This window comes from Nycticebus coucang, chromosome 16, assembly GCF_027406575.1.
Source record: "Nycticebus coucang isolate mNycCou1 chromosome 16, mNycCou1.pri, whole genome shotgun sequence".
Taxonomy (NCBI): Eukaryota; Metazoa; Chordata; class Mammalia; order Primates; family Lorisidae; genus Nycticebus; species Nycticebus coucang.
Window position 1 is genome coordinate 68,343,114 of NC_069795.1, and position 13,282 is coordinate 68,356,395.

At 41.7% G+C, this 13,282-nt stretch overlaps 1 protein-coding gene across 4 annotated transcripts in view; it reads right to left on the reverse strand.

Annotated features, from left to right (window-relative positions):
• Positions 1–13,282, reverse strand: part of IGSF11 (immunoglobulin superfamily member 11) — a 146,782-nt gene that overhangs the window by 73,558 nt on the left and 59,942 nt on the right. The window contains exon 1 of one of the 4 annotated variants that reach the window (XM_053565297.1): positions 9,236–9,292. The exons of the other annotated variants lie outside the window; for them this stretch is intronic. Within the exon in view, the coding sequence (XP_053421272.1) occupies positions 9,236–9,245 (10 nt within the window). The 5' untranslated portion in view covers positions 9,246–9,292. Of the gene's footprint in view, positions 1–9,235; positions 9,293–13,282 lie in introns of those variants that run through there. 4 annotated transcript variants of the gene reach the window in all.

Here is a 13,282-nt window from a genome sequence, read left to right on the forward strand (position 1 = left end):
CAAACCTGCAATCCCAGCACTTTGGGAAGCCAAGGTAGGAGGATCACTTGAGGCCAGGAATTTGACACCAGCCTGGGCAGTGTAGTGAGACCCCATCTCTAAAACAATTTTAAAAATCAGCTAGGTGGGGGCGGCGCCTGTGGCTCAGTGAGTAGGGCGCCGGCCCCACATGCCGAGGGTGGCACGTTCAAACCCAGCCCCGGCCAAACTGCAACAAAAAAATATCCAGGCGTTGTGGCGGGCGCCTGTAGTCCCAGCTGCTCGGGAGGCTGAGGCAAGAGAATCACGTAAGCCCAAGAGTTAGAGGTTGCTGTGAGCCGTGTGACGCCACGGCACTCTACTCGAGGGCGGTACAGTGAGACTCTGTCTCTACAAAAAAAAAAAAAAGAGGCTAAGGTGAGTCCTCAAAAAAAAAAAAAAATCAGCTAGGTGTAGTGGCATGAGAATGTAGTCATCTACTCAGGAGGCTGAGGCAGGAAGACTGCTTGAGCCCAGAGTTCAAGATTCCAGTGAACTACGATCATGCCACTGCACTCCAGCCTGGGAAATGGGGTGAGACCTCATCTCTAAAAATAATTAAATAACATTTTTAAAACATGAAAAGATTTAAATTTATGCAAATTGAAAACATGAGACTATATTTGGTGTCTCATTCACATATTTTCAACTCACCTTGTTACCACTTTTTCTATTTTCCAATGTACTTATGACCCCCTAACACACTTATTACAAGCATTATATTTATTATGCTTTGTGTTTATTGTCTTCTCTCTGGCTAAAATACAGGTTACATGAGGGAAGAATCTCTATGTTTTATATATTAGAGAATACTGCTCAATAGTTGTTGAATGGATGACTCTGTATAGTCTGTGCAAATTCTGAAGCAATAAAACACATTTGTCTGACACGACACGTGGGTAAGGGGCTGGGCAGGTTTATCCTGGTTACTCTGGGAAAACGCCATTATTAAATTTGTAGAAGCTATAGCTTAATGATCAGGAGGGATAATTCAAGAATAGATGAAATTTTTCTCATACATAGCCCAGGGTCTCACTGGCATAAACTAAAAGCAAATTAAAGAGCTCAGTAGTCCTTGCAGAACTAAACTATGGACACCCATAATAAAGAATTAACACCTCTTTAAACTAGAGTTGGCATAGGCCACATGGTAACAATTAAAGAGTTGAGGCTTGGCGCCCTTAGCACAGTGGTAATAGCATCAGCAACATACACAAGGCTGGTGGGTTCGAACCTGGCCCAGGCCAGCTAAACAATGCCAACTGCAATAAAAAATAGCCGAGCATTGTGGGGGGTGCCTTTAGCCCCAGCTACTTGGGAGGCTGAGGCAAGAGAATTTCTTAAGGCCAAGAGTTGGAGGTTTCTGTGAGTTATGACATGACAACACTCTACAGAGGGCAACAAAGTGAGACTCTGTCTCAAAAAAAAAGAACAAAGAGTTGGACTCAGTGACCTTCAGGTAATGCTAGGACTCAGGTAAATTCTGGATAAGATGCATGACCCTGACAATGACATCACAACCCTGCTCTAGCCGGGGGCTTCCATGAACAATACAGATATCAATCCCCTTTATTTTTAATATCTCCTCCTATGTCAGCTCTAATTGCTCTCTCTCAGTCTCTTCTTCCCAGGGTTTTGTTTCCTGTGCTGCTCTCACCCCCATGATCTCTCACCCAGCCATATGCCCCACCCAGCAGGGAGCAGAGCTTGTCGTATGCAGAGAGAAGCCAGGCCTCTCCCGCTCACCAGCTTATGCCAAGCTCAGCAGTGGCCTGGCACACATAAATAAGTCCTGATTGGAATAGAGTGGAGCACGGACAGCCCCTAGAATTAACTGTTCTTTGCATAAGGCACTGGGCATGCACCCAGAAGCTAAACACATTCAGTGCATCCAGGATAAGCCCTCTCAAAACTGGAGAAAATGGTTTTTTCTGTCAAGTGCCTGAGCTGGATGGAATTTGGTGACACCAGTGCTCTGACAGATTAAACACAGGAATAAAATAAAGACCTAACTCATTTCTTTAAGCTGGCCTGCCTGTCTGTCTGAGTTCCCAGAGGCTTGGTGCCGCAGCAACCTGAAACTCAAAAGCTAAGGGAGCCTCTTAGCAGAAGCTTCTTCTCTTTCTAAAGGTCTGTGCTTCAATCACTACAACCAACTTTTCAGCACTACTGTACTACACACAACTACACCGAACACCCTAAGGATCATACATAAAAAACGAAAGACAGTAAGTGGCAAGATAAAATTAAGACAGGTACCGGGCTGGACTCTGAAGGAGGGGTGTTCAGACATGAGCTATCATTTGTGCAGAGAAGCAAAAGCAGAGACGAGCATGACACATTTTAAAGACACTCAGGACAGAGTCTTGCTAAAAACAGGGTCCATCAGAAGAGCTACAGGAGGTAAAGTGGGTCAGACTCTTTCCAGGTAAACTTGAATGTCAAGATAAGAAGTCTGGGATTGTGGGCAATGCGAGCCTTTACTAAATCTGAATATAAAAGAGCGGTGTCTTGGGCGGTGCCTGTGGCTCAAAGGAGGAGGGCATTAGCCCCATATGCCAAAGGTGGCAGGTTTAAACCCAGCCCCAGCCAAAACACTGCAAAAAATAAAGTACTGTTTCATAAAAATGCATTTGTGAGCCTCCAAGTTGAACTGGAGTAAATTATAATCTGAGAAATATCAGCTAGAAGAATAATGCAACAGCTCGGATTAGCAACAAGAATCTCCACTAGTGTCCTGGCAACTGCAATGAAGAAAAGGAGCAAAGAGGCAGGCAGAGAAGGGAGGGAGATCTCAGACCTTTCAAGAAGCCCCATCCAGGATGTGCAATGGCTCACATCCCAGGTGGGTGTATGGCACCATGGTCTACCTTGGAATCCCACAGCAGTTTAGCACATTTAGGGCTGGAGCACCTCACCTCTTGCCCTTATTCAGGAAGCAAACCACATTCATATGACTGGCTTCCCAAAACACGGTTTCCCATTATCTCTGATTATGCCTTCTGTTTTATTATTTTTTTTTTAATTTTATTTTTTAGAGACAGTGTCTCACTCTGCAGCCCCAACCAGAGTGCCATGAGATTATCACAGTTCACTCCAACCTCCAGCTCCTGGGCTCAAGTGACCCTCCTGCCTCAGCCTCCCTAGTGGCTGGGATTATAAGTGCAAGTGCGTACCACAGCACCTAACTAATTTTTTTATTTTTTTATATACATTGCCTTCTCCTTTAAATTCTCCTTCCTCCCCCTTCCTCCATGCTGCTCAGTGTCAAAAATCCAGAGCAAAGTTCCCACTGTATCCCTGCACCAAAGAGGCCTTCTCTTCTCATTTCATTCTAAAATCTTTCTTCTTTATCACTTTCTTTATCACGATCAATTTCTTCTTTATCATGAGTTAATCTCATTTAAAACATATGTATCAAAATACCTAGTTATCATAGTGATAAGAAAAGCAACATTACAGACAACAACAAAACCTGCCCTTCTCCTTTTCCTACCTTAAACACTGCTCGGTTTCCATCAGGTTACCTAAAAGATTAGGCCATTAATCTCTAATCTTTCAAAACAAGCCTGGAAATAGCTCAACCATCCTCCAAGACCAATATATGGCACAAGCCTCATCCTAATTGCTCTAATTACATGAAGAACATAATGAGATGTAGCAGCAGATGGTTACAGATTAAATTCCACAGAGAAGAAATTCTCCTCCATCTCCTCTTACGGAAGAAACTTTGCCTTGAACAGAAAAATTTAAATTAAATCATTTTGTTCACGCAGCCAAATATGATTTTTAGATGTTATCCCACTTTTCTACTTCCTTCAATAGTATCTTTCCGACAAAAAAATTTTACTCATTTCATGTAGCCTTATGTTACTGTACGTGACAGATAAATCTGCAACCCTGTCTGACGAGAAAGATGTGCTGGTGGAAAGTTTTTAAAAGTCGATGTAATAATCATACATTTCCACGAACCTGCACTATAATCTCAAAATATGCTCTATCAAATACAGAACTGAGGGACCATCTTTAATTTGGACGTAACAATAAAGAAACCTCTATCTAAAACATCGTTAGGCCCAGCTTTTCACAAAAGATGAACTGTCGACCTTCCACCACCATTTTTAATAATCATCGCTTCAAACTCAATGTCTAAAAATACAGTGAATGTCTTAGTTTGTTTTTCTAACTTCTCTATTTTTTTTTTTTTTTGGCTGATGCTAAAGGCTCAAACCTTGAAGCTATCTTTCTTCTCAGTGCTGCTGTCTGCATTATCCAAGTGCCATGTACACAGAAAGTTGCTAAGGCATGACCTCAAATGACCCCCATCACTGGAGTGCCCAGCACACTCCTCCCTTACATCCTAATACCTCAGAGGAGGTATCCACCACTCGCCATCACCTGGGGCTCCAAGCAAGTTCCTAGGCCTCCACGGAAAGTCAGTGCAAGGAAGGAGAACAAAGCTCCTGCTGCCAGAGAAACTGGAGATAGGACCAAACTTTTCATTCCACTCTATCCACGATAGAGGATATTCTGAAAACTGGATCTAGGCAACTCTTCTTGCCCACAGTTACAAGCCTCTGAGTTCATTTCCAATATATTTCTTCCTGGATTATTAATGTATTTCCAAGTTCCTGCTGCCACGGCAATCTGCAGTTGACCTGGAGAGAGAAAAATCACAGAAGGGGCCATTCTCTTTTTCCCCAAAATGTAGCACTCTAAGTTCAATATCAGAAATTATCTTTCACAGTCATATCTGTAAAATATGAAAGTGACAAGTTCTCTATGAAGTGAACTTCCTGTCACCCTCTTCTGTAGAAAAAAAAACTGACAATGAATGTTATTGGCTGCCCTGATGCTGCACGACAGCACCAGTCGTGACAAGAAAATTGGAGAAAATTTGTTCCTTGCTGTCATTTCTCAAAAGCAAGACTTCTGGTAACACAGAGTGAACATATGGGATATGTGACCACGGATCCAGTCATGCGACGGATCAAATTTTTTTCACTTATCAATTTCTATTAATAAATGAAGTTGGTCTGCCTTAGACCTTTCCTCTGTAAGTCACCTTAATACTTGATTTATGTTTTTCTTATACTTTATCCTGGCATTTCTTTTTTTTATTATTATTAAATCATAGCTGTGTACATTAATGCAATCATGGAGTACAATGTACTGGTTTTATATACAATTTGAAATATTTTCATCAAACTGTTTAACAAAGCCTTCACGGCATTTTCTTAGTTATTGTGTTAAGACATTTATATTCTACATTTAGTAAATTTCACATGTACCCTTGTAAGATGCACTGTAGGTGTGATCCTACCAATTACCCTCCCTCCATCCATCCTCCCCCTTCCCTCCCCACCCTATCCCCTTTCCCCATATTCGGCTATAACTGGGTTACAGCTTTCATATTATCCTGGCATTTCTTTTCTCATCTTCATAATAAGTCAATCTGAGAAATATAAGAATTAAAAATTAAGAGAAAAACGATAAAGAAAACATTCTGAGACATCATATTTTCTTGTCAAGTATTTTCTGAGAATCAAATCCCTTCAGCATTCTACATGGTATTCAGGAAAGCAGAGAAACTCCTGGAAAAGCAAAACCATTTTGTCACCCACCAAGTGTCACCTCAGCCTTGTTGAGGGTCATCTGACTGAGTTTACGGATGGAACAGACCCTAACTACTACTTCCCAGGTAGCAAATTCGTACAATTTTATGTTGCTTTGCCATCCATTTTAAATACACGCTGGACTTTCTCATACGGGAAGCGAGACTCAGTCACCCTTGACACGGTTTCCAGTTCTCCCCCTCCTCCCAGGTCTTTATGTCTGCCTTATATGACCGCCTGCTTGTGAGCACCTCCCCAGAGGACAGCTAGACACCAGCTACCTGACTTGCCCCACTGACCCTCACACGCAGTGTGAACTACACAGATGTGCCGCAGCCACCACCTCTCCCTCACAGTGCACCTTCATGTAACTTGTGCCTTCTTGCTCTAAATCCACCAATTGGAACTCCCTGCAGGGAACCTTATCTCTCACCATTTACAAAAATTAAATTCAAGATGGATAAATGACTTAAATCTAAATCATTCTCATGAAACCATAAGAATTTTCTAGAAGAAAATATAAAACTCTTCCAGGTGTGGGCATAGGGGCTAAGGGTGTCCAACCCATAGACCACAGGATGGATGTGAACTATGTGAGGACTTTTTGCTTATCTGTGGTGGCAGATATCACAAAAATTACGCATGGACCTTTTCTGCTGCTCATCAGTTTTCATCAGTGTTTGTATATCTAATGTGTGGCCCAAGACAGCTCTTCTTCGATTGTGGCCCAGAAAACCCACCCAAAAGCCTGGACACCCCTGGGCCCTAGGCAAATAATTTATAACCAAGACTCCAAAGTCAGCTACAGCAACAATAAAAATAAATGGGACTTAATTAAATTAAAAAGCTTCTGCACAGCAAAGAAAATAACCAACATAGCAGACAACCTACAGAATGAGAGAAAATATCTGCAAATTATACATCCAATAAAGGGTTAATATCTACAATCTACAAAGATTTCAAATCATCAAGAAAAAAAATGAAAACAATCCCGTTAAAAAGCAGGCAAAAGACATGAACAGAAGATATGTCTTATCAAAAAAAGATAGACAAATGGCCAACAAATACATGAAAAAATGCTCAACATCACTTATTATCATGGTAATACAAATTAAAACCACAATGAGATGCACCTTACCCTGTAAGAACGGTTCTTATTTAAAAGTACAAAACAATAGATGCTGGGATGGAACATTCATACACCGTTGGTGGGACTGCAAATTAGTAAAACCTCTATGGAAACAGTGTGGAGGTTCCTAAAAGAACAAAAGTAGACCTGCCATTTGATCCAGCAGTCCCTCTATTGTCTCAACCTGTGGGTCGTGACCCCTTTGTAACAATGAAAATACATCTCGGCTGTAGGAAGGCTGAGACCACTGCTCTATGGAGTATCTACCCAAAGGAAAAGAAGGTATTTTATCAAAAAGACACCAGCTCTCAAATGTTTATTGTAGCACAATTCACAATTGCAAAGATGTGGAATCAACCCAAGTGTCCATCAATTGTTGAGTGGATTAACAAAATATGGTATATGTATACCACAGAATACTACGCAGCCATATAAAGGAATGAACTAATGTCTTTTGCAGCAATTTGGATGGACTTGGAGACTATTATCCTAAGTGAAGTACATCAAGACTAGATTTAAACATACCTCAAGCACTCACTATTAAACTAGAACTAACAGATGAGCACATGTGCACAGTGGCAATTAAAATTCAGTGCAAATCAAGAAGTGGGGCAGAGGTAGAAGAGGAGGTGTAAAAACTTACCTAACAGATACAATATTCAGATGATGGACACATTTATAGCCCTGACTAAAGCATTATAAAGTCATCCATGTAATAAAACCATTTGTACCCATCAATATTTTGACATTTAAAAATGATTGATAAAGAAAACCCCCTGTAGGAAAACCTACTTGGGTAACATTATGGATCCCAATAGAGGCCTCGACCCACATGTCCCCCCTCTCTCATTCCCCAACCACTGTATGAGGATGTGTGTCCTGGAGGACTCCCCTTTCTCCTGTTGGGCCTGCGATCTCTCTGGGACTGGTAAGTAATAACGCTGCTTCTGTGACTTCAGGTGTTTGGATGTGCTGCCTCCTGTGTGTCCCACCTGATTGACACATCCAAATCTAGCTTTCCTCCAAGTCATGGCTCTCCAAGAAAGTCTCTATCTCAGTAGGAATAACTTGGACACAGGTCAGACAAGAGCCACACGGGTGCTTGCTGGTATTAACAAGTTCCCTACGAGAGGGACAGCTGGTCGTGAGTTAGACACTTGGGCACTGTGCGGAGAAGCACACTGTGAACATCCTAGACCACCTCCCCTCAGGGAAAGGCTAGTGTTTGTAGCCACTCTCCAGAGAGAGACACCTCAACACCAAACGGGAGGAAAACACACCTCCTGTGAGCTTCATCCTTAGCCTGCATGTAATGTCCCCTCCTTTCCTCAAAAACCTAATTGAGTCTCTATGTTCTCTCCTCCATATCCTTTGATAAAACCTGCTCCCCAGTAAAAGAGCCAATGAACTCATTCATTAATGAAATTATTAATGATCATTCCAAATTACACCTGTTTGACAATTAAAAAGATATGTGAAGCTTTAAAACAGGAATTTGTACTATGAGATATAGGGCACAAAGAAAAGGGCAAAAATATTTTATCACCCAAGTTATGTACTTACATGAAAACCATTTCTGAAAGAAAAGTTAGTGTCTCTATCTTAACCCTGTTTCTATGTTTCCTTTTTATTTTTTCTTTTGGGACAGAGTCTCACTTTGTCACCCTTGGTAGAGTGCTGGGACATTGTAGTTCACAGCTACCTCAAACTCTTAGGGTCAAGTGATCCTCTTGCCTCAGCCTCCTGAGTAGCTGGGACTACAGGCGCCTGCCACAACCCCCAGCTATTTTAGAGATGGGGTCTGGCTCTTGCTCAGAACTTATGAGCTCAAATAATCCACCCACCTCAGCTTCCCAATCTCTGTTTCCTTAATAAAATCCTCCCTCGGCCTTGGTATCTTCATTGATAAGGCCTTCTGCTATATCAATAATAGCCACATTAATCCACATAAACTAGATTATGGCTTGATAGCAAAATAACTAAAATTTCAACAGCTTTGCACAAAGTTTATATTTTTTGCTCACACGATGTCCTCTATGGATCCAGAAGCTATGATCTAAGTGGGGACTAAGGGAACCCAGTCTAACATTACCTTGTGTCTCAACATGCGATCTCCAAAATTAACATAGCAAAGAGCTTTGGTTTATAAATGAAACATACCACCAACTACTAATAGTTTACCAGTTAGAATGAAGCAGATGGTCCGAACCTAAATGCAAAATGACAAGAAACTACAGCCTCAGCTTGGCTCTAAAGAGAAAGATAAAATAAAACTAAGTGAATATGTAGTATTGTTTCTGTCACAATGAGATGTCTACCCCATGCGTAATTAACATGTGCCCAAGGTCTTTGTCTGTTTTAACATCTTTAATACAACCATACCATTGGGGGTTGTACTGGAATGAGGTAGTATTATTACCATCTCCATTTTACCAGTAAGGAAATTGAGGGCCAAAGAAGTAAAGTAACTTACCTAAGCGCATAACTGTTCTAGCTGAGGTTCAAATCCAAGAAATGTGCTCCAGAACACACTAGGGCACCCTGCTTCTCCAATACGCAAGACGCAGTGGTGGGGCACTGCAAAGACACTGGCCTTCAGATACTTGTAGGGATTTCATGTTAAAAAATATACATATATATTTAAAATGTATTCTATAGCTTTCCAACTTGGGCCTAGCAGAACGGTTCCCACAAAGAAGGGCGGCACAAGAAAGAAGGGCCGTTCTGCCATCAACAAGCTGGTGATCCGAGAAGACACCATGGCCACTCACCAGTGCATCCATGGAGTGGACGTCAAGAAACATGTCCCCTGAGCACTCAAAGAGATGCAGAAATTTGCCATGAAGGAGACAGGGACTCCAGATGTGCACGTTGATACCAGGCTCAACAGGGCTGTTTGGGCCAAAGGAATAAGTAATGTCCCATATCGTATGCACGTGTGGTGTCCAGGAAACATAATGAGGAGGAGGATTCACCAAGCAAGCTCTATACTTTGGTTACCTACTGTACCTGTTACCAGTTTTAAAAATCTACAGTCAATGTGGATAAGAACTAACTGGTTCAACCACCATCATGTTTGGGTTTTCCTTTTTTAGTTGCAACATAATGTACTTGCAGATCCTAAAGCAGTTCCCAATATCAGGATCATTTGGAGAACTTTTCCTAAATACTGATGACCATGCTCCCTTCTCCCTGTCCCCTGGAGTTTGATTATTTGAAAGGGGCCAAGCAGGTTTTTAAAATTGATTTTGAAGCACAACCTGTCTAGAGAGCCTCTGTTCTAAGTAGCTGAGACATCGGATTTTATACCTGCGTGTTCCATTAATTCTAAGATCCAGAAACTGGGAGATAAGGTTCAATTGCCACTGGCCATTTATCACATTGTAAGAAACTGTAAAGTGATTACAATCAATAGATCTTAGATTTAATTATATAAACATGGTAGTGGATCTTTAAGCATCTGCCTACATCTGTATTGAGTATAACTGTCTTTAAAAAATAATCTATTTTTTTTGATGGGAGAAACATACTTAAGGTTACAATAACAAAAATGTATCAAATTCATCCTTAAAGCAAAAAGCAAGTAAATAAATAAATGAATAAAATGTATTCTAATAAGTCTCAGGAACCAAAATAAGTGGTGCTGAGAGAAAAATTTAAGTGAAAAAAAAAGAATACCCACGTGAGCCATGCTCCATTCTAGATACTGCACATATATCTCATCCAAGCATCAAAACAATCCAAAAATGGTGGGTATTATTCTTCCAGTTACACAAATGAAAAAACAGAAAGATTAAGTAACTCAATTATAGTCTCACATAGAGCCAGGATTTAAAGCCAAATCAATCTGGCTTCAGAGCCTGCCCTAAGCAATTTTCCACTATATCTCACTGCTATTCAGTATATAGACAGCAGATACAAATCCCCGTCCACAAGTCACACAGGCAAAAAAATACACATCATTCTTTTTTTTTTTCCTGTAACTAAACAATTTCAGTTGTGAGCCTCCATTTAGCTGAGAGGCAGAAACTGGATCTTCACATTTTTATTCTGAGGTCTCTCGGCCTTTAGATTCCAACAAGAGGTAGAGTGAGGCTTGGCGCCTGTAGTTCAGCGGCTAAGACGCCCACCACATACACGGGGGCTGGCGGGTTCAAACCCAGCCCGGGCCTGCCAAACAACAATGACAACTACAAAAAAAAAAAAAATAGCTGGGCGTTGTGGCAGGTGCCTGTAGTCCCAGGTACTTGGGAAGCTGAGGCAAGAGAATCACTTAAGCCCAAGAGTTTGATCTAGGCATTGCTGTGAGCTGTGATGCCACCACACTCATAGTAAGACTCTGTCTCCAAAAAAAAAAGAGGAAGAGTGAGTTGAGGCAGGGAGAAGTCCAGCCTCCTCCAGAATTTATCAAACCTTCTGAGGGGCTTCCTTTGCATACAATGCCTAGATCTAAGCTCTCTCAACTCTACGGCCAACTCCTCTTCCTCTCCTAGTCTACAAAATCTTTTTTCCGGACTTTTCTCTTACTCTTCCAAATTTAATTTTATGCCAGACGTAGGTCTTATAACTCCTTAAATTCAAAAGCCAGAAAGTTGCCTCTTTGCTGCATTCGGCCTCTGCCTTCTCCTTGATAAACACAAGGAGTAAAACCATCAAAAGGAAATAGTAGGGACAGGAGCACCTTGGTTAACAATATCACCACGTCACATAAAGAAGACCCGAAACAATTAAAGTTGGTAAACATGTTTTGGGACATTTTAATATGGGCCATTCTCAAAGAAGACAGGGGATAGCATACATATCTCATTGTGATTTTGATTTGCATTTCCTAATGATTAGAGATGTTGAGCATTTTTACATGTGTTTGTTGGCCATTACTATATCTTCATTTGAAAAGTTTCTGTTCATGTCTTTTGCCCACTTTTTAATGGGGCTGTTTGGTTGTTTCTTACTGATTCACTTGAGTTCTTGATAGATTCTGGTTGTCAGTCCTTTATCAGATGTATAGCATGCAAATATTTGCTCCAATTCTGTGGCTCGTCCATTTGCTAGTTTGTATCCTTGGCAGTGCAGAAGATTTTTAATTTGATCAGGTTCCACCTATTCAATTTTGTGTACCTGAGATTGCTTTACGGATTGTCTTCATTAAAAAGTCCCAAAACAACAGATGTTGGCATGGATGGGGAAAGAAAAGAATTCTTACACACTGTTGGTGACACTGCACCATATACGGCCTCTATGCAAAACTGTGTGGCAATACCTCAAAGAACTTAAAGGAAACCTAGCATTTGATCCATCAATCGTCCTCCCATTTCCATCATATAAAAAGGACACTTGCACTTGTTTATAGCAGCATAATTCATGATTGCAAAGATGTGCAAACAACGCAAGTGCCCAACAATATATGAATGGGTTAATAAAATGTGGTAAATGTGGCATACTATGAAGTGCTACTCAACCATTTAAAAATGGCAATTTAGTATATTTCTGGACAACCTGAAGGGAACTGGAAACCATTCTTCTAAGTGAAACATCACAAGAATGGAGAAACAAACACATGTATTCAATACCAAATTGGAACTAATCAAACAACACTTAAGTGCACATATGGAAGTAAAATAGAAGTAAATCTTTTTTTTTTTTTGAGACAGAGTCTCACTTTGTCACCCTCTGTAGAGTGTGTTAGCATCACAGCTCACAGCAACCTCAAACTCTTGGACTTAAGCGATTCTCTTGCCTCAGCCTCCCAAGTAGCTGAGATGCCCACCACAACACCCAGCTATTTTTTAGAGATAATGCTCTTGTTCTTGCTCAGGCTGGTCTCGAACTCCTGAGCTCAAGCAACCCACCTGTCTCGGCCTTCCAAGTGCTGGGATTACAGGCATGAGCCACCGTGCCCCGCCTGGAAGTAAATCTCAACAAAAATCAAGCTGGGGGAGGGGCGGAGCATGATGGCGGACAGAACGGACGTGTAGCCCACCTCTCCCAAGCCACCAGTTGAGAGGAAAGGCGATCTGGACCTTCCCTGTGTGTGGATTATTGGAGTGGACAGACAGCTGGAGACGCCCAGCGAACTGGTGGTTTGCTATATATGAGGAGTGATTTAAAATCACAGACTCTGTTGTAGAGATTCTTCCCTGTTCGGCCATGCCGGCCAGCAGGCCCCTCCCCTACGGAGGTCAGCAGCTTGTAAATGCTGACAAAATCCAATTGACAAATAATTAATCCTGAACTGAGGGAGGCTTCCGAAAGGAGAGCCACTCAAAACCATGGGGAGCTGGGCAAACTGTTGGACAATTGAAGGAAGGGATCCTGCCTGGGAAACAGACATTTTGAACTACCCAAAAGGGAGGGGCACCTTTCCCCCAGGCGTTGGAGGGGGCTGGCAGTTCAGGCTGCGCAACGAACTGGCGGGCGCCCATCCAAATGGGAAACTCTGATCCATAAAACTCAGAATAAGTCCCCCGAGCGCTCCAACCACGGGAACCAGCTTGAAATCTAGGACCCGGCTTTGGCTTCT